The sequence below is a fragment of the Mytilus californianus genome, unplaced genomic scaffold (genome assembly GCF_021869535.1).
Source record: "Mytilus californianus isolate M0D057914Y unplaced genomic scaffold, xbMytCali1.0.p SCAF_1, whole genome shotgun sequence".
NCBI classification, from domain to species: domain Eukaryota; kingdom Metazoa; phylum Mollusca; class Bivalvia; order Mytilida; family Mytilidae; genus Mytilus; species Mytilus californianus.
Window position 1 is genome coordinate 107,655,256 of NW_026262581.1, and position 23,030 is coordinate 107,678,285.

Genomic DNA, 23,030 nt, shown 5'->3' on the forward strand with positions numbered 1-23,030 from the left:
ACGCAGCCACGACCGGTTAGAACCGAGACGTAAAATCCGATTCCTAGTGTAGAGAGATTATCACGATTTGCACGTTAAGAACCCTTGCAGCACCTCTTGGAGGGGTCCGTGGGTGGCCTGTTGCATGCAAGGCAAAAATAATATCCCTATCTAATATACCCTCATTATAGTCCTAGTGGCAGTCCTAATGCCCCGCCCATCTTCCCCGTTAACCACTATTACAGGACCTACTTATTGTATGAGACTACTATTGTTAATTTGTTTTTGTCCTGAACAAGCATGAAATATTTGCCACTGGACATAAAGCAAACATCAATCAGTACATATTTGAATGTTATAGTTGTTCCCTTACATTTTTGTTGCAGCAAAGGACAACATAGCAAAATTCATGAGCTTGCTTCTTATTTGTATTTCATCATTTCATTCAATTATCAATAGGTCATCCAATGTTCACTTCCATGAGAGGACAGGTCAATCAGATTAAAATACAGTCCACTATTCTCTTACAATCAGTTTGATGAGAGGTTAAAGCTTTGTAATAGACGCATTGGAAATTGGTTACAGATTTATTGTGAATTTGAAATTGTTTTTAATTCCATTTTAGTTTATTGCTTTGTGAAACGTTTTAATTTGCTACAAATATTCTCCAGAAAACAGCGAGTCACAAAAAGAGAGATGACACAAATGGGAAAAATAAATTAAAAAAATTATAAGTCCATCAAACCAGACAACACAATGTCCAAAAAGAAAAAAAAAACGAAGAAATGACAAACAACCATAAAAAACACACACTACACATACAACTAAAATTGAGAAAAAAGAATTCCACCAAAAAAAATGGGAGTGAACTAAATGTGCTCCGGAAGGATCAGTTTCTGCTCCACTACTTGATCCAATGTTTTACCAACAGCTTATAATTTCTATGTTTTTATTTACATCAGTACTTTTCCGACAACTTCTCTAGTGGTTAAGATTTCGTATCTCATGTTTATGGTTTTATTTCGCTTATATATATATATATATACATAATGAGTAATAAGTCTTTTTTATACTGTTAATATATTTATACACACATTGTTGTCAATATAATGAAATTCTATGCGACTGTCTTACACGTGAGAGGTTTAGATAGCTATAAAACCAGGTTTAATCCACCATTTTCTACATAAGGAAATGCCTGTGCCAAGTCAGGAATGTGACAGTTGTTTTCCATTCGTTTGATGTGTTTGACCTTTTGATTTTGCCATTTTAACTTTCCGTTTTGAATTTTCCATGGAGTTCGGTAATTTTGTTATTTTACCTTTTTTAGTCTAGATAAGTTTAGAATTTCTATTTTAGTTCTCCCATTAGGGGACGACCATTTGATATTCTGGGGGGGGGGGGGGGGAGGGGGGGGGGCAGGAGAATTTGTTTTGGATGGGTTATTTATTTTTTTGGACCAAAAGGACAGATTATTTATTTTCTGCACTGTTGAAGCATGATTTTTCATTTTCATTAAAACAAGGGACTGATTATCTATTTTCACAATTATATATTTAATATTTGAAAACATCCAATTTTTAAATTCATAAATAAATAACATAGTCAATTAAATCAATCAGAATTAATCATCATCCTCCGGAAGTTAATCTTCTGAATTGCAAAACTGCATATATTGCATACGTACAAGGTATTAACGCTGGGCTGTAACTAGCCTCTTTTAAAAGTTGTCAAACATTTTTGCCAAGCGGAGCGAGGTGAAAAAAACCAGCGAAGAGTCTGGGGTTCCCTGAAGGCCCCAAGAAGCTATAGAAAAAATGGCGCAAAATCATGCATTATGCGCGTTTCCCAGTCCCTTTCTTAAATTGAAACACAAGTTCTGTTTTAATTTTTTGACAATATTCTGGTCTCAAAGCAAAATATATAGATTCAGTGTAAGACTTTTAGTTTTTAGGGACAACATCAAAAGACCAATATGTAGGACAAAGCAAAATATGTTTCAGTTTGCAGAAAAACCTTTTATACCTGTCAATTATGTTTTTTTCAAATTAAGTTAAGAGGGGGCTGATTATCATTCATATAACTATGTCAAGTCAGTTTTCTTTAACACATTTCAATTACAACTTGATGTAGTGCCTAACTGGGATATAATTTAAAATAGTTTGTAATAGACAAAAGGTCCTTAAATATAATAAAACTCAAGTATAAAACTCAAGTTTAAAACATAATTACTAAATTACAAATTGAATGCAAAACTAAGAGAATAGTCATAAAGAAGGGCAATCAATGAACAAAAGACAAACCCGGGAACAGATAAAACACAAAACGACAAACATTATAGACAATCAACACTGAAAAATAAAAATAAATGAGAAACATGGATCTCAAAAAACAGGGGCTACGTCAGAGGGTGAACAGAACTTGCTTCTTGCAAGACACTTGCCGTGAAAACAATTTGATATGAAGACAAGCTTTTGTTTTGAAATTTCCAACATGAGGCATTTGCCTCAATGTAGTTACGGCCCTGTAATAAAAGTGAGGTAAATGTTCACGAGACAATATACCTCAAGTGAAATGAAACCCATTTTCAAACATTTCAAATACATTAATATTTATATTATTAAAAGATTTGGGAAGTTTTTCCCGAAAAAAATATGAAAAGATGAATTTTAGAAGAATCTGGTGCCATCTCATACTTAGAATAGCATTTATAAAATGGCTTAAAAGACCTGCCAAGTTATTTTCAATACATTGTAAGACAGGTTATTTATTTTCAAACTACCACAGAACAAACCATTCATTTTTGTTATAATCAAGGCTGAGTTATTTATTTTCAAAATCCTCCTGCCCCCCCCCCCCCCCACCCCAGAATATCAAATGGTCGTCCCCTTAACATCATTTCGATCTTAAACTGTTCGTTGTTACTGTATGTAATGATTGGTTATTATTTAAAAAAGCGTTTTTAACCGGTCATGCGCAATCATCATTGAATAAACTTGAACATAGTTACAAAGAAAAGAACTCGCATCTCATGACTGTTAAGGACGGTTTTACACTAAATTTTTCGGATGTGTACTGAATGATATTTTGTCTTTGATACATGATTGTTTATTCGTTGTTATTGTCTTTGAAATTCACGGATGGCAAGGCAATACAAGATACTTAAAAGCCTTACAAAATATTTTCAGTTATAAATCTAAAAATTTGCATGCTACATGTTTGTGTACTGTCGATCATTGAGAATTATTTGACGTACTTCCTTGCTCGGGGAAGCCATATTTTGATTATGAAATATTTTCACGGATAGTATTTCACTGTGAAACTCCCAAAGTAGTTGACAAATTTAATGGAGAATGACAATATTACATTATTATAATGAAATATAGTCCTGAAAATTATTTCTTTATAAAATATTTCATGTAGGGTCATTATTTTATGAGTTACAGATGTAGACATCTTTTGATTTTTCAAGACAAATATTGAGTCATAAAAATGGCAGTACGGACAGGGGTTTCCAGGAAGAAAAATCTAAAATATCAACAGAAATGACATATTTGTGAATTTTACTTTAGAACTATGTCTATGTCATCAGAGACATTTAATACATTATGATATGGATGTATCTGATGTCATGTACAAAAACTTATTAATATCCGATTCCGCGCTTATTCCGTCATTCGACTAGATTTAGTAACGCCACGCATCGGAACCCCTCTGTTGTTTACTTTAGGAACATGATGCAATAACAACAAACTGAAATGACTTGAAATATGTTTCAAACATTCAACAATCTTGCATCATTTTACGGTTTATCAGCTCTTTATTTGTTGAGCGTATCTGCATTACAGAACACTTTATAAATTTCCTTTCTCAACAGTATACTGAAATTTTGTATTTAATCTGAACCACTTTCAACCAGTCATGAAAGTCGATGAAGTTTTACAATGTAGTTTTCCCTCTTGGTATAATAAATTTAAGGATATAACAATAAAGAGGTAAATTTAAATTGTGAAAATATGAAAAAGTACACATGCTTTTGAACACTTAATAAAAGAGTCAAGACTTTTTTTGAATGTTAGACACTATATTCAGCAAACATGATAGATGATGATACATCTGACAGGTTCGGCAAACCCCGTACCTGATATTAAACTCCTGAAAACTCAATAAGAACCGGAGAACCGATAGATATTACCTATTGAATATGTGAGAGTAGCTGTTATGTGAGAAAAAGAAATTGACCATCTCGTAAAATCAATCAAATGATGCGTTTAAAGGTGCATAGTTCTGTGTGAAACCTCACTGTAGAGTGCTCTGAAGCGATATACTTTTTTGAGGGACTCTCAAATTAAGGATAAACTCAATAATTTTTCAGAATACTGGCAGCACTGTAATAGCATGATAATTCTTGATTTCCATAATTGATCCCTTATTTTTAAATACTGGAGATAGAACTATACCAGAAATATTTTGCCTCTTTTGACAAATACGAACAAAGTAAACAGGATGTTCCAATATATTGTTAACATTGTCTCATAAAGTGTGGGATCTTTAGAAATCGTGTTAAGGAATGCTGGGAACAATGTTACACATGTAATGTTGAGAGCTTCATAATAGCAGTAATGATTGTTGTACAATCTCAGCCTCAGTTAATATAAATGTCTCTGCTTTTATCATGATTTTTTGGGTGATTATTTTCTTACATTAATAATAATGCACAATTATATTTTGCATTATTTCTTTATATCTATGAAGTTTCAAATGGCATTTTCAAATAACAGGCAAGAAACATAAAGATGTGAGGCCATATCTTTATACATGTATACTCATATTTTAGCTACATGATTCCACTTCCTCAAGAATTCATTGATTACCTTCATGCTGATGGAATTGTACTCCCAGCAGAGTAAGTAAATCTTATTAGTTTGATTTAATTGTAAATATGCTATAGGACAAAAGCTATCATGTATATTTGTTAAGAATTGTACACAAAAAATTCAGTAGTTTTTGAAATAACAAAAATGTCACTCTTAAAAGTTTAATAAAAAACATACACCACTGATAAAAAAAAACCAGAGGATAGAGGATAGAATAGATGTAAGGAACTATATAAGTCACCTGCATCAATGAGTAAAACACTCACTGCATAACTAGATGTAAAAGGCCTCAACACGACAAAATGTAAACAATTCAAACAAGAAAATCAACAGCTTGATTTATATACAAAAAATCAAACGAAAAACAAAATATGATATACAACAACAAATGACAACCTCTGAATTACAGGCTAGGTCTGGCACATACAGAATGTGACAGAGTGATCTTATTGTGTTCACAGTTACTGAAAGCTTGTGCAAAGCCAATAACAACTTATAAAAAATCTTGTATCCATGCCAAATATCAATCAGAACACATTCAATGAATTTAGTATGCATTGTCTTATTTTGCTGGTATAAATAACATTGCTTTATTTATGATTATAAATATTAAGAAAAACACACATATATTTTACTTTGATATATTCACCTGATGAATATAGATTGTAAGTATGAAATACACATGAAAATTAATTATTGATTTTTTTGTATTAAGGTCAATTACAGCCAGCGCACAGGAAAGTAATGAAGACAATGTGGAAGGAGAAGAGGTAAGACAAACATTCAGATTAATTCCTTCAGAATGTAGCATATATCTTGACCATCTTCCCTAGCCAAGAGTAACGATCTAGTTCCCCTTCACTTCTCCCTTGGCAGATTAAGATAGAATTTGAGTATCCAGTTATGTCCACTCCAGCTGCATCATTTTTGTCTCGCTTGGAACAAAAGTTGCAGTATGCGAGACATAGGTATTACAATCTGGCAGCGATGGCATAAACTATTTGTTTAAAGCTTTATATTTCAGAAGGAAGAAAACCCGGATGCTTCATACATTGTGTGCAGATACCTTGTGTTACGAAGTTTCCGTCTGTCATATGTCCATTGTCCTTGACCTCATTTTCATGGTTCATTGAACAATGTTTAGTTTTTGTGGTTAGCTCTATTTCTCAGATACTATAAGCGATAGGGCCACTATATTTGGTGTTTGGAATGATTGTCAGGTGTACATGTCCATCTGACCTCGACCTCATTTTCCTAGTTCATTGGACAATTTTTAGTTTTTGTGGTTTGGTCTATTTCTCAGGAATTATAAGTAATAGATCAATTATATTTAGTGTATGGAACAAATGTGAGGTGTACATGTCTGTCTGGTAGGATTCATATGACCTTGACCTCACTTTAATGGTTCATTGGTTAATGATAAGTTTTCGTAATTTTTTCAGTTTATCAGATATTGTAAGCAATAGGTCAACTATATTTGGTTAATGGAATGATTGTAAGGAGTTCATGTCTGTCTAGCAGGGTTCATATGACCTTGACCTCATTTTCTTGGTTCATCATGTTCATTGGTTAGTGTTAAGATTTTGTGATTTGATCTGTTTCTCAGGTACTATTAGCCATAGGACCACTATATTTAGTGTATAGAATGATTGTAAGGTGTACATATCTGTCTGGCATGGTTCATCTGACCGTGACCTCATTTTCATAGAACATTGATAATGTTAAGTTTATGTGATATTTGTAGTAAAACCTTTATATTACAGACTTTGAACATGAATTCAATGATAAGTAAAACAGGCGAGACATTCCAGCGTGTGCACTCTTGTTTACCATTGGCAGCACTTGAACTCTCTTCAGTTTGGCGGTGTAAAAATGGTTGTGTCTAATGTTTACAAATTTCATGAAACAGGAACCACAAATATACATCATTTTTGTACATTGACATATTTTTTTCCAAGTGAGTGTAGTGTTTCTTCTCCATATTAACACTTTGATTATAAAGGTACAGTTTTTATTATGCCCCAGCCGTCACCGGAGGTGGCATTAAGTGTTACCCTTGTCCGTTGGTACGTTTTCTAACTTTAGTTTGCCTCAACCAAATGTTATGAAACTTATACACAATTTTTATTACCACAAAACACATATCAAGTTCGAATGGGTGGCGTAACTTTTACAGGGGCATCATCTGTGTCCCATAGACACATTCTCCAATTTTTTGTCTTTGATAAAATCAGATGCTTTGTTTTAATAGATTGATGTAGATTGGGATGATGATAATGGACCAATTGCAGAGGTTTGTATCTACTGATTATGAGAGATTACCTTTTGTTTACATGTAAATTATAGATCATAAGTAATTGTATAGCCATTATAAATTATTGTTAATACAAATAAACATTATTAATTTAAGTTCAACCTTAACTTTAATTTAGGATCTGGAATATCATTTTCCTAAATATGAAGAGATAAATATTTTCTATAGAAGGTTTTATGATTAATTTTTAGCATTTTGACACAAAGGATATAAGACTACCATTTATTTTTCATACACTGGATACCATACCTGTTAACCCATCAATAGAAATTTGAGTGTTTCAATCAGAAAATTTGGTCATAACTCTGGATAAAAACCTTTTTATTGTTCTTGAAAATGAAAAGATGAAGTAAAAAATTCATTTAAAATGTAGTTGTTGTTACTCTTATTTTTGTCAGATACAAATTATTGAGAAATCATAATAAAGAATCATACAAACCAACCATTAATATATAGCAAGGTATATCTGAAAGATCATCAATTATTCTCTTACAATCATGCCAATGATTTTTTATGATATAGTTTCTTAAAAAGCCAGTTTTCACTTTGATGTTGGTCATTATTATAAAACTTTCATTGTAGGAGCCCAGTTTTCCTGAATTTGAAACAACTATTAAAAACAAGATAAAATCATGTGGTGGACGAGTCTTTCCAAAGTTAAATTGGAGTTCTCCACAGGTATAAGTATGCTAATGTTAATAATCAGTCAAAATAGTGAGAAAAACAATACACTATACATTCAATAAGCATACATAAAAATTCTGCGTAGGTAAAACCGTAAAAGCGTAATTTCTGTACATTTTGGTCTGTATGAACTAGCTGTATGCCCATATAGCATAAAAAACAAATGGGAGTAAAAATTTCAGAAGAATGCAAAGATAAAAGGGCATGACAATAAGAATGTGCTTTTTTTATAACACGATAATTAAAATACATTGTAATTTATTTTCATCTGATACTGAAAATTTCAGATAACTTTAATTTAGTGATCTGATTTTTGTATTGGAGAGAGCATATACTAGCTAATATTTCTTCTAAAAGATTTTTAGCATAACTTGCACATTTGGTTATCTTTTCAGGATGCTACTTGGATATCATTTGATAAAACATTGAAGTGTACATGTCCTAGTGATATATACCTCTTGCTAAAAAGTTCAGAGTTCATCACCCATGATTTAACACAACCGTGAGTAGTTTTAGGATTGATATCAGAACAATTAATTCAGTAAGGATAAAATAGATGCATGAAATGCCACACTTATTTTTAAAGAGAATTTCTTTTTAAAGCATTTAAGGTTTTCCTAATAATCTAATTTTGGTATTCCCTGATTTTTAAATGGATTAAGTCTCTCTGTATTCCAAGTATAAGGAACTAGATCAAAACTTTTGAAGGAAAAAAAAATTAAAGGACAATATTCAAATATTGTTTAAATTTATTGCTTAATTTTAGAGGCTAATCTGAAATGTAATCGATAAATTTTTTTGTTTTGTTTTGACAATATACATCCAAATTCACATAAAGGTTAACCAGTTTTCTTGCACTTAGTCAAAATTAGTATAATCACTAAAAGTAAAATTAAAAACAGACAAATTTTTCATGTTCGTTTAGTCTTATATCACCATATTAGATATTTTGATACTTCAGTAACAATTGAATAGGTAACAGAAAAAAAACAAGTCTGTCTTTAAGCTGTTTTACTGAACAGTAAAAAATTGTGTACTGATATCATTTCATTTAGAAGATTTATCTGTCGGAGGAAATATTTATAGGATTCTGTTTGATTTTTTTCAGTTTTTGTAAATGTGAAGATTACGATGAAGACAGAAGTGATATAACAGTTAAATATCATTTAATCCTCAGACAATGGCAAGATTTAAATCCTGCAGCAGAATTTAGATGTTATGTCAGAAATAACCAGTTATTAGGTAAGGAATATGTTGTAAATTCAGAAATGTTTGCCTTATTTTCATTGCAAAAATTGTAACTGGATAGGTTTTGCATAATAAAAACTCTCATTTTAAAATTGGAAAGCATTAGTTGTATGCACCATTTCCTCAAAACCCAAAAAATAACTCACATTTTTTACCATTGTTCAACAACAACAATGCTTAATACATGCAAACATTTCTGAATTATTATAGTAATAAGGATAAAAGGAGATGTGGGCATGTATCACTGAGGCAGCAACTCAACAACACAAACAAACTAAATTTTTTTTGAAAATTCAGCATACATGTTCAGTCTTCAAGAATAGAAAGGTGTCTATACAATGTAACAAGCTCTAAATTGCCTTTAGTCTAAAGCTTGTGAATAAATCTTACAGAAACTAACAAAAATCTTCCATCAGCACCAAATTCACCAAATGATAAAAAAACACATTTAGATTTGACAAAAGACAACCACTAAAGAGGTTCCTCAAAGAGAGGATAATCAAAGTTACATAAAAGAATATACAACAAAATTCAACTCAGGGAAAACACTCAACTCTATGACAATGGCTTAATAGTCAACAAAACACAAGGATATCAAAGTATGGTTGCATGCTAGGTCAAAGTACTTAACCTAGTTCTCTCCCAGTTTTTGATGGGGTTCATATTTCATGTATGGTAAGTCCATCCTTTTTCAAGGACCTAAAAATCACATCTCCTTATTTTATAATGATAAGAATATAGTTCTAAACAATAAAGTGTTAAAGGAAATTGTTAGTTGTGCATATTTTCCATTTCAATCTAGAAGTCTTTTAATGGTAAATTTTAAATAATTTTGAATAAAAAAATCCCTTAAAAATCAGTTTGATCAGTGCTATATCTTAATTTATTTTATTGTTTGACAGCTATTTCACAACGTCATCACTCAATATACTATGAACATATTTTGGATCAAAGAGAAGATATTGTAGCTGATATTAAGTCATTTTTCTACCATATGGTATCTCCAAAATTTCCATGTACAAGTTGTAAGTATCAAAAATATGTACTGCTGTTGTGTAATCTATATTTATCATTGATGACTAGTTATTATTACATTGTTTCCAATGAACTGTGGTGATTTCCCAGTCACTTAAAAATAGTTCAGAAATCCTGTAATTTCACTTCTCTGATGTCATACAACAATAGGTGTTGTCAAAACTTTAAGGACCTTGCATCAAAACAAATTGCTTTGCGTAGAAATAAGTATATTTCAATGAATTTTCTACTTTATTTACATTCATAGTCATTGTTATAAAATGAATAACTAATTATTCAAGAATTCAAATATGAAAAAAGATTCAGGAACAAACAACACTGATAATTAACTCATGCACTATGAACATTCCTGAATTAATGTGTTGTTTAGTCACTTGTTGAATATTGTTTGACATTCAAATTCATGGATTCGTTTAATATTCTATATGGAATAATCAATATTCAACTTAAAAAAGAACCATACATTGAATAATCAACGAACTACAATATTTCCAAAATTGAAACCGTAAGAAGGTTTTTTGTAGAATATTGAAATATGAACATTTCAGATGCATAGTCCAGATGATAACGTTTTTGTCTCGCGTTGTCTGATGTGGGGGAGGGATCAGTAGTTAATAACCTGTTTTTGCTCCAACAATTTAGTTTAGTGAAAATTTGTGATCTCATATTGAAACCACTGTTTCCCATAAAAAGATTGAAATGTTTTGTTTCAATGCTAGACTATGTTGTTTGTTTCAATGCTAGACTCTGTTGTTTGATATTTAAAACAGTTAAATCAAAATATTTGAAATATTTTGAAATTCTATTCATAAATTTTGTTCTATTAAAATCTGTTTCATTTCATGCTGCGTTCACACGTAATTCGAATTCGATTCGCATTAACTAATTCGAATTAGTTTAATTCGCATTCGAAACGTTTAACGTCCAAACGTAAATTCTAATTCGAATTGCAATTCGCGTCAAATTCGCTTTACTGTCCTAACGACGTTAACTTTTAATTCGTATTAACAAAAACGCATTTCTAATGCGAATTGGATAATGCGATTTAGCCAATTCGAATCAATTCGAATTAAAAAAGAAGAGTGTGTGAACGCGATTAGCGAATTCGATTCGCATTCGATTCGAATTCAATTCGAATTAAATGTACGTGTGAACGAGGCATCAATTGCATAGCTTTGAATTCTGTTGTACACAATATAGCCCCAGTCTTTTAGCTTATTATGCAATACACTTAAATGTTTCCATATTTTTAGGGGGTAGTTTGAAGGAAAATATTTTAATATGGAATAAAGAAAAATGTAAAAACTTTTATAATAGAAATAGCAATATTTTTATGCCCCCACCGTAGCGGAGGGGGCATTAAGTTTTACCCTTGTCCGTCTGTTTGCCTCAACCAAATGATATGAAACTTATACACAATGCTTATTACCACAAAACACAGATCAAGTTTGAATTTTGGTGTGTCACTTTAACCGTTCTAGAGTTATGCCCCTTTATAAATGGAAAAATTGCAAAATTTTTAGTTTCCGTTCTCTAACTTAAGTTTGCCTCAACCAAATGATATGAAACTTATACACAATGCTTATTACCACAAAACACAGGTCAAGTTTGAATTTTGATAGCGTCACTTTAACCGTTCTAGCGTTATGCCCCTTTATAAATGGAAAAATTGCAAAATTTTTAGTTTCCGTTCTCTAACTTAAGTTTGCCTCATCCAAATGTTATGAAACTTATACACAATGCTTATTACCACAAAACACAGATCAAGTTTGAATTTTGGTGGCGTCACTTCAACCGTTCTAGAGTTATGCCCCTTTATAAATGGAAAAATTGCAAAATTTTTAGTTTCCGTTCTCTAACTTAAGTTTGCCTCAACCAAATGTTATGAAACTTATACACAATGCTTATTACCACAAAACACAGATCAAGTTTGAATTTTGGTGGCGTCACTTTAACCGTTCTAGAGTTATGTCCCTTTATAAATGGAAAAATTGCAAAATTTTTATTTTCTTCTAAATATCAAGTAATTTTTTTTATATGCAATAGGTCAACTATAAAGGGTGTATGGAAATATTTTATGATGTACAAGTCAGACTCACAGGTTTTAGTTGACCTTGACCTCATTTTCACGGTTCATTTCTCAGTGTTAAGTTTTTATACGACCGCAAAAATTGGACACATTGGTTTTCGCACTCTAACTTTAGTTTAAGTGTGTGGATCTCTATGAAATTTTACCATAAGGTTCAATACCACAAAAGGAAGGTTGGGATTTTATTTTGGGGGTTATGGTACCAACAGTTAAGGAATTAGGGGCCAAAAATAAGCATTTATGTTATGATGCTGGGATTGATTTTGGGGGTAATTGCCTCCAAATTTTAGGAATTAGGGGCCAAAAAAATGGCAAAAAACAAGCATTTTTCTAGTTTCATGACAATAACTTGTGTGTAAGTGTATGGATCTTTATGAAATTGTACTACAAGATTTCATATCACAAAGGGAAAGCTGGAATTGAGTTTGGGGTAATTGCCCAAAACGTTTAGGAATAAGGGGCCAAAAAGGGGCCAAAAATAAGCATTTTTCAAGTTTCCAGACAATGACTTGAGTTCAAGTGTATGGATCTCTCTGAAATTGCAAAAAAACAAGCATTTTTCTAGTTTCAGGACAATAACTTGTGTGTAAGTGTATGGATCTTTATGAAATTGTACTACAAGGTTCCATATCACAAAGGGAAAGCTTTGGTGAGTTTGGGGGTTATTGCTCTAAACGTTTAGGAATTTGGGGCCAAAAAGGGGCCAAAAAACAAGCATTTTTCTAGTTTCCAGACAATAACTTGTGTTCAAGTGTATGGATCTCTCTGAAATTGTACTGCAAGGTACCATACCTCAAAGGGAAGGCTGGGATTGAGTTTGGGTGATGAATCATAAGGGGGTTCAAAAAATTTGGGTTGGGGATTTTTTTTCATTTTTTTTTTCTTTAAAATTTTCCATTTTAAATTGGTTATTTCTGATTTATATATAAAAGCAAATAATAATGATATGGTTTGAATAGGTAAATTTAAATTTTTTAAGGTTTTAGACCACATTCATTCTGTGTCAGAAACCTATGTTGTGTCAAATATTTAATCACAATCCAAATTAAGTGTTGTATCAAGCTTGAATGTTGTGTCCATACTTGCCCCAACTGTTCAGGGTTTCGACCTCTGCTGTCGTATCAAGCTGCGCCCAGCGGAGCATTTTATTGTGTTTTTGTCTGTTTTTCTTCAACTATAAGCAATAGATCAACTATATTTGATGTATGGAAGGATTGTAAGGTGTATATGTCTGTCTGGCAGGTATCATCTGACCTTGACCTCATTTTCATGGTTCATTGGTCAATGTTAAGTTTTCATAGTTAAGTGTTGTTTCTTAGATACTATAAGCAATAGGTCAACTATATTTAATGCCTAAATTGATTGTAAGGTGTACATGTCTGTCTGGCATGGTTCATCTGACCTTGACCTCATTTTCATGGTTCATTGGTCAATGTTAAGTTTTCTTGATTAAGACTGTTTCTTAGAAACAATAAGCAATAGGTCAACTATGTTTGGTTTATTGAATGATTGTAAGGTGTACATGTATTTCTCGTTTGGTTTATCTGACCTTGACCTCATTTTCTTGGATCATGTTAAGTTTATGTGTTACTTGTAGTAAAGCTTTGTATTTAGGACTATCAACATAAAATCAATGGTTAGTAAAGAAGGCGAGACGTTTCAGCGTGTGCACTCTTGTTAAAGTTGGAGTTATCTTCCTTTGTCCATGATTATAGTTGAATCAACTACAATCAATGCTTTATACAATGCAATGTTTAATTTTGACTTCCACTGATAAAACACAGATCAAGTTGAATTTGGGTAGTGTCACTTTAACCATTATTGAGTTATGCCCCTTTATAAATCGAAAGATTGCAAAATTTTTAGTTTCCATTCTGTAACTTAAGTTTGCCCCAACCAAACATTATGAAACCTATACACAATATTCATTACCACAAAACTAAGATCAAGTACAAATTTTTTGTTTCCATTTTCTAACTTTAGTTTGCCTCAACCAAATGTTATGAAACTTATACACAATGCTTATTACTACACAATACAGATTAAGTACAAAATTTGGTGGTGACACTTTTACCATTCTTGAGTTATGTCCCTTTTTAAACATAAAAATTGCTGAATTTTTTAGTTTGTCTCAACCAAATGTTATAAAACTTATACACAACCATTCTAGAGTTATGCGTGTTTACAAATAGAAAAATTGCTGAATTTTTAGTTTCTGTTCTCTTCTTAAGTTAGCCTCAACCAAATGTTTTGAGACTTACACACAATGCTTATTACCACAAAACTCAGATCAAGTTCAAATTTGAGTAGCGTCACTTTTACCGTTCTTCAGTTATGTCCCTTTATAACTATATGATATGCAAGCGGGGGCATCATCTGTGTCCACATTTGGACACTATCCACATTTATTTTTTATTTATAACATTATTTTTAATTTTTCATTCAATTCTATATTACAGATAGTTTTGATGTGTATAGAAGAGACAAGGTAAGCATTTTTTGGGATAACGTTATTTTCTAGTGAGTTAACCTATTCAGATCATATTAAAGTAAGGTTTTAAAAAAATGCACCATAAACACTATTTTAACACTGTAGAATTCAAATCAATAAAAACTTATTATAGTTTTCCCTATGTAAGAATATAGAAAGTTCAATAGTTCAAGATTAAAGGGATCACTTCTGTTATTGTGTGTCTTTGTTATCCACATCACTCTTTAAAGGGAAAATTCGCGATTTTTTACTTATCATCTTATTATGTTCATAATACCATAAAAAACATATTCACCAAGTTTTATTTGGATATGAAAACTAATAAAGAAGAAAATTGGGAATTATTAATTCTATTTATTCAAACTTCCTGACTTCTGTGACGTAGTTTAAGTCTTTTTGCATGCTGGGAGTGGAATTAATCTCATTTAAGTCTTGTTCGTTAACCATCTAATAACGCGATTTAAAGCGCATCGACGACTCTTGGTGTAGCTATTAACCAACTAAAAATTAAGAAAGTAAAGTGATCAGTAAAATTAAATTGTAGGATTTATGTTTTAAGGATTTCTGATATGATTATAGTAATAAAAGTAAATCATACAATAGAACATTTTTATGATATTTTTCTGACGAATATTTTGAACAAACATATATAACTGACATGATTGATAATGTATTAAAAATGCATGTTTGTATTCTGACCTTTTACTTAAGTCCAGCAAACATTTCCAGCTAGTACTGTGTAAATACAATGTGTATTGTACTGTGACACTTAGTGACTGTTGAATGCGTAGTTAAACTCAGGGTAATTAAAATTTCTTTTGATCTTCACTCAGTGAATCTTAGCCGTCACGGTTCACCGTTCCAGGTGTGAACAACATTTTGTATGAATGATAAACGGGAGTGATAGTTTTAGACTCAGAAAATATAAAAAAGAAATATAATTATTTTGGGGGAGTAATAAGGTTGCACAATAACTGGATAGTCGTGGTATATTTCTATATTTTGCGTAAGCTCAGTTTAAAATGAATTATGACCGCTGTCACTGTTTTTGTAACCATGAAATACTGAATTGATTTAATTTAATAGATTTATAAATAATAATGGCCTTCTAAACACGAGTGTATGAACTAAAAATTGTACTATTTCAAATTAGAATCGGTAACCTTTATTATTTAAAATAGATAATTACCAATTGTAATTATATAATTTGGTCCGTCCAAAGCGATCTTTCTTTACATATTCATGAATTGATGTTCTCATCAAAATATTTTAAATCTGTCTCTGTCACAACGTATAAATACTTCAGCTATTTGAAAAAAGATGTTTGAAAATTTGACAGGAAATTCTTGGAATGGAATCAAATAATTACGAACAAATATTCTTTTCAGGTGTGAAAAACATTAAAAAAAAAAGGATTCCTAATCAGGAATGTCCTTATTAAAATATTATAAGTCTCACAACGTATAATACTTTAGCTATTTGACCAACGATGTTTAAAAAAAAAATGACAGAATCAATCTAACGTCAACCTTCCTTTTTTTTGAATGGAGACAGACCGGCGGAATCAATTTTCAATGTGCTTTATATCTTGTACCTTTGCAAGACTTATAATTCATTCATAAACCATTTCTATACCAGAGACATATATACACATATAATCATATGTCTGTTTTAACTGACAAGAATACCCCTAAAGCGGAAAAGCAGTCTATTCTTTAAATTTCTGTTATTTAATACCAAGAAAGAAAAAAATCTGGAAATTAATTTGATACTTTGATACTCAATATTTTACCTGGAAATTATTCATTTCCTCTTTCGGTTTGAAAATAAGATAATAATGTGGTATACAGAACATGCAGAAGTGTGAATGTCATAAAACCTTGTTATATCACAAACCATTATAAATGTGAACCTGTATACGCAAGACCTCATAGGGCGACACCTAACCACATACAGGTAATATACAAGAAGCTCTGTTATACCCGGAAATGTCATTGGATACATAATGTATCAATGCAAAGAAAATTCTGATGATTGTGAAGCATGGCCATTCATGATTTTAGAGGAGTCTTAGATGGGGGATTGCAGAAACGATTTAAATTCTGACTAGATTTTTTCTCAATTTAAATCACTGAACTAAAAAAAAAGAAGAGAAAAGTACGTCCAAGAACAGAATTCTTCTTGTAAATTCATAAATAAAACACTCTTATTTTGTAACTTTCGATAGACTTGACCTCCAACACGCCCCCCCCTCCCCCAAAAAACAACAACCTGGGAACAAGTACATCTAACAATGTTTATGTCCCTGCCCAAATCCCCCCCCCCCCCCCCAAAGAAGAAAAAAGAAAGAAAGAGATGAACGGTATTTCACATCAGATTCAGATATTTATATAGTTGATTGTCGTTAACTAGAGATGCATAGTGACATGTCTCTGCGTTAACTGATAAGAATAACAGGAAAGTATAAACTTGAAAAAAATAGATTGATGATGAATAATATGCGGCACCACTTTTTATCAAAGCGTACCGTCATTCATGTAAATGACTGTCCCTTATTTCGATTAAGAATAACAATTGTACGTGAAATCCTATAGATGGTGAGACTTTTTTTACCAGATATGCGACTTTTCGTATTTATATTTTTTCTCATGTTACCCTTATCAAAGATATAATAGCTGGCTATTATATCTATGCTATTATTTAATATTTTATTCATACTAAGAACAATATTGGGAATGGTATATTCACCCACAATCTAACGTAATAAATTAATCAACCCTCTTGCTGGTCAGACGTTAATACGGTATTCGTTAATTTATTTTTTGTACAACTACTATCAGTCTATCCGAAGTGAAGTTTCTTTATTTCTTCAAATAGACTTTTTGGGATCATTAGTGTACGTCCAGTGGCATATACTACATGCATGTCGGAACAGGAAATTGACATAAGGTACTTTCAGAACCATGTTCACCTTATTATACATTATACAATGGAAGTAATATTAAATATTACTTTCATGATTATACCCAACAATAGTGATGATGATGAATTTCTTCAATTGTTCGAGAACAATCTAATTGAAATATAAATCTGTGATTTTACTATGTCCATAACTTCGATGAACCAAAGCAAGTTAGATATGTATTTAAATCAAATTGTTCTGGATGTTTCTTTCTTATATTCAATATACATGTATATATTTTAAATTGCGACTATCTATAGTTCCGTAACTTTCTATCAAGGCGTATAAATCAATGATCGACAAGTGCGTACATTTTTGTTAAATCAATATTTCTTGTATGTTTCAAAATGTCCATCATTATTGACAACGAGTATATACTTACATTTACCCCAATTTACCCTTGGAAAAAAATTTGTAAATATATTTTTATTTTATCAAATCTTTTTTTGGAATTATTTAGATTTTCATAAATAGTATTCTTTACACCAGAAATGTTATTTATAAACAAGCGTATGAGTTTAGTAATGACAGAGATGTCTCTGGTAATGACTAGTATATCACTATCGGCACGCAAGACAGAGATCTATATTATACACCTGATAGTTTCAAAATGGAAAGTTACAAGTTATCGGCCGTATACACTGATCAATACTCTCACAAGTGAGATGATGCATGAACTTGCTTTATGTAATTGTGTAATAAGAGTTTTTAAGCCCGACAGGAAATCGCTTGAATACCTGGACGTGTCACCTCACAATACCTTTGGGAGTAATACCTTTAGCCATGCTGGTGATCAGATAAGGGAAGGTCCGAATTTATTTAAATAAGTTTATTACATAAAAGAATTATGAACAAATTAGATTTTCGAAAACAATTTTACACGGAACACTTATTTATGACTTTGAACTTTGACTTTTTAACTAATTCCCATATAAACAGTTTAAAAACCGACAGACCATAGTTATTTAACAAATAATTACATTTTCCGTATCAAGTTAGTTAGTCGGATAAAACAACCGTACGATTGACAAGATATCGACACGCAATTACTACTACATTAGGTTACTGCAGGTTTTGGTCCATTGTGGTTTATAGATATATCGTGGTTTCTAAACCGAGAAGATGTCAAAATGGCCGCACGCAGAGAATTGATACTCTAAATTTAAAATCGATGGTGATCTCATATCTAGGAGAATAAAATTTTAATATTTATGAATTTGAGCTTTTTTATACAGAATGGACATAATATCAATTTTTCATTTTTTTGCGAAGTTTCCCTTTAACAGGTGAAAGATTTGTCTACAGTGTGTAAATTTGTGCATCTGCTCTTTTCACTTTTGTTCTAAGCAGTTTTTGGGGATTCCTATACCAAAACCTGAACTTTGTCATTCATAAGGTGACAAGCAGACATTTTTTATGTATGTAAGTTTGTTCTATCAAGTGTATATCGAAATAAGGATATAAATGTGATGTGGCTGAGACCTTGATGTTATTTTTTTATGCTCCTGTAGTAGGATTTAAGTTAAAGTCTGTATTTTGAAATAAACTACTTTTTACAATGAACGCAAATTTAAAATATAAATATTTCATTGTCCTGGATCTTGACCTCAATTAAGAGTTCAAAGCCTATTAGAATAATTCAGATTTTGCTAAAATTATATTGTGTTAAACTGTTAACTCTTGTTTTGTAGGGAAAATTATTGCTGATTGATTTTAATCCATTTGGTAGTGTAACAGATAGTTTAATGTTTACATGGAAAGAACTGGAGGAAGCTAAATCCTTAGAGAGTACTGGAACAGATAGTGTTGATGTAAGATACTGGGGAGAAGTGTAGAACTAACTAGAGAAGACTTGATGTTTGACTTGATACAGGCTCTGCAAAACTGACTTTTGATCATGTGTTGTTGGGAAGATGGGCAGGGAAAAGTGGGTTCCAATTTTGTGTAATGTCAACTCCTATAATCTTAAGGCCAGACCCTTAAAACTTCATAGGAAGATTGGACACACATTGAAGTTGTGCACCAGCTGTTATGGTATTGGTTGAGGAATAATTTACCATTTTTTCCAAACTTTGGAACTAAGTAATTTTTCAGCAATATTTACAAAAGATTGTACAAATGTAGAGTAATCAGCTCCCCTCAAAGTTTTTAAAGTAGATCCTTGAAACTTCACAGTAATTGAAGATTTGCACCTCCCATTAAGAAGTTGTTTAAAGAATTTTTTCCTGTTTTTTACATTTTATATATATGATAAATCCTGTTGACGATTATTATTAGATAATTGAGTAGTTTTCACTACATTAAAATTGTGATTTATAATAGCATTATTTTTTTTCATTAAAAGTTTCCAGCATTTAGATGTGTAGCAAGACCAGAAGGTGTACAACCAAGTCCATATGCAACATGTGGTGTTCCTAGAGATATTATTGATCTAGCTACTGGTCAAGATCCTTACAAACTTATGGATTTACTAAAACTGGTAAGTCAAAACTCAAGTGATTGGATTTGATCATGTATTTTCTTGTAGGTCTTTTTCAAGATATAATGAAAGAAAATAACTGAAACAAAAATAATTGCTGCGAAAACCTATTTTTAAATACAGGGGAACCCAGATATTTGCAAAATCGTTTCTTTTAAATTGCAGCTTCTATTGCTAGTTATCATATTTTTTATTCATACCTTACAGTTACTGATGTAATAATTAAAAAATGAATGCAATATGATTGTTTATTTTTAAGTACTTTCAGGGCTCATGTCATATCCATTCATTTTATATTGTAATTACTTATTAAATATAGTATTGTTACTTTTCCTACAGAAAGTACAAACCCAGAATGAAGAATCTTCTGATGATGATGAAGACACCATTGCAACACCAACAACTTGATATTATACAGAGTGACAAGTTTATCATTCATGTCATATAACACATAGATCATTGGTTACATGAAAGAAGTTGTACAGAATCATCCATTGGCTTAGATGTTAAATTTACAGGTCCAAGATAAAGAAAACTTTATATATGGCAGTGCACTTTTAATGTATGATTTGAGATATAACTGTCAGAATTGTCTGTCAGTATTTTGTTCTTTTGTCATTTATATCTATTTATTTTAGGCTTGTTTAGGAATAAAAATTTCAAAAAATTGATTAAATGATGGATCATTTGACTTGCTACTTTATAAATGCTAGGAAATTAGTATACTAATGGAATTTCTGGTCGTTGTTTATTAGATACTCTTGTTTTTGCTATATCTTTCATTCAACACCACATTGTTTTATATTGAATATATAAACTGAATAATGGATGGAATGTATTGTCATTTTAATAAACAATTTTATAGTTTGTATTATCATCTTCCTGGCTTATGAAAAACAGGAAATTTATATACAGATAATAGATCTTAAAAGTGAAGTCAGGAAAGAGTTTTTGTACAAGGAAATTATTCATGTTTAATAAAAACAATTCTGATGAGAGAATAAAATTTGTTATGCATATTGAGAAATATATGGTTTGTTAAACAGACATTTTATGTGTTTATGCAAATTATATTAATGATGGCCTTATTTAATAAATATGGAACCATTCTTGCATATATCTTGCACAGTCAAAGATCATATGGCAAGCCCTAGATGTTAATTTGGTTACTGTGTATTGTTTTAATTTGTTGTTTTACATGTAAATTTGTTTTTCTTATAGAAAACAATAAGATGTGGCTTATACATCAATGAGACAGTAGCCAAATGACAAATGACCAAAGGCCATCTAGGGATAAATAAATGACTATACCATATGGCAAGTGTGATGTACAAGTATTTCCAGAAGATACTTTTAAACCATATTATCAAAAAGTAGTCAATTACCCTTCTGTAAATTGAAATTGAAAAATTATTTTTTTTACATAACAATGATTTAAAAAACATATTGTTCCTGCATCCAACAAAAATTTGTTTTTTTATTAAAGTTGACAAAAAATTAGTTGTCCCAAAAAAAGAAAAAACAATCAAAAGATGAATGGTTTGCTTCTGGGTATATGTTCAAAAATACATTTTAAGGTTCCAAGATTTTGCCTTTTGACCCATATATGTATGATCTTAAACGCGTTGCGGGGGACATAGAAATACCTGGCATCTGTCCGTCTGTCTGGGGTTGTTAGCACTCTCACATGTACAATTCTTTTCAAAGTTTTATAAAACTTATATCATAGATTTGTATCTGCAATGTCTTGGACGAGTTTGAAAAAAATCAAGGCTGATCAACTATTTTTAAAATAGTTATGCCCCTTGGAAACATTAATTACTAGTATATGGAAAATTGCATCATTAGCGCTCTCATGTGTACAATTGTTGCCAGATTTTTATGAAACTTATATTGTAGATTTATTCTAGCAATGTCTAGAATGAGTTCTAAATCAGTGACGTTCAACTATTTTTAAAAGAGTTATGTCCCTTTGAAACATTAATTATATAAAAAATTGCATCGTTACCTCTCTCATGTGTACAATTCTTGCCATATTTTTATGAATCTTATATTGTAAGTTTATATCAGCAATGTCTTGGACGAGTTTGAAAAATCAGTGCCGATCAACTATTTTTAAAGGAGTTATGCCCCTTTGAAACATTAATTATATTGAAAATTGCATGGTTAGCGCTCTCATGTCTACAATTCTTGCCAGATGTTTATGAAACTTATATTGTAGGTTTATAACAAAAATGTCTTGGACGAGTTCGAAAATCAGTGCTGATCAACTATTTTTAAAAGAGTTATGCCCCTTGGAAACCTTTATTATATGGAAAATTGCATCATTAGCATCTCATGTGTACAATTCTTGCCAGATGTTTATGAAACTTATATTGTAGGTTTATATCAGGAATGTCTTGGAGGAGTTCGAAAATAAGTGCTGATCAACTATTTTTAAAAGAGTTATGCCCCTTGTAAACATTGATTATATGGAAAATTACATTGTTAACGCTCTCATGTGTACAATTCTTGCCAGATTTTTATGAAACTTATATTGTAGGTTTATATCAGCAATGTCTCAGACAATTTTGAAAATCAGTGCCAATCAACCATTTTTAAAAGAGGTATACCCCTTAAAAATATAAATTACATATGTATGGAAATTTGCATTGTAAGTGCTCTCACATGTTCAATTTTTGCCTGATTTTTATCAAATTCATATCAAAAGTATATAACAGCAATGTCTTGGACAATTTCGAAAATAAGTGCCAATCAAATATTTTTTAATGAGTTTCCCTTGGAAATATCAAATATATCGGAAATTGCTCTCAAGTCTTCAACTCTCTTGAAAGATAATTTTAAAAAGTTTTACATTTTTTTTTAGTTATCG

The 23,030-nt window shown here is 31.1% G+C and overlaps 1 protein-coding gene across 1 annotated transcript; it reads left to right on the forward strand.

Annotated features, from left to right (window-relative positions):
* Positions 1–3,686: 3,686 nt before the first annotated feature.
* On the forward strand, positions 3,687–21,267 carry LOC127729629 (cell division cycle protein 123 homolog). The gene is made up of 12 exons (XM_052237488.1): positions 3,687–3,974; positions 4,817–4,885; positions 5,572–5,626; positions 7,108–7,149; positions 7,753–7,848; positions 8,250–8,356; positions 8,963–9,096; positions 10,005–10,127; positions 14,686–14,714; positions 19,371–19,490; positions 20,024–20,158; positions 20,498–21,267. Exons 1-12 carry the CDS (start codon positions 3,901–3,903, stop codon positions 20,564–20,566), a joined length of 1,053 nt encoding a protein of 350 aa, XP_052093448.1. The 5' UTR covers positions 3,687–3,900; the 3' UTR covers positions 20,567–21,267.
* The last annotated feature ends 1,763 nt before the right edge of the window (positions 21,268–23,030 follow it).

Excerpts from the sequence above, each read along its gene's own strand:
- LOC127729629 (XM_052237488.1), top strand. The coding sequence starts at position 3,901 with ATGAAAGTCGATGAAGTTTTACAATGTAGTTTTCCCTCTTGGTATAAT. Across the intron at positions 7,150-7,752 it reads ATAATGGACCAATTGCAGAG|GAGCCCAGTTTTCCTGAATT; the intron begins GTTTGTATCTAC and ends CTTTCATTGTAG. Across the intron at positions 14,715-19,370 it reads ATGTGTATAGAAGAGACAAG|GGAAAATTATTGCTGATTGA; the intron begins GTAAGCATTTTT and ends CTTGTTTTGTAG.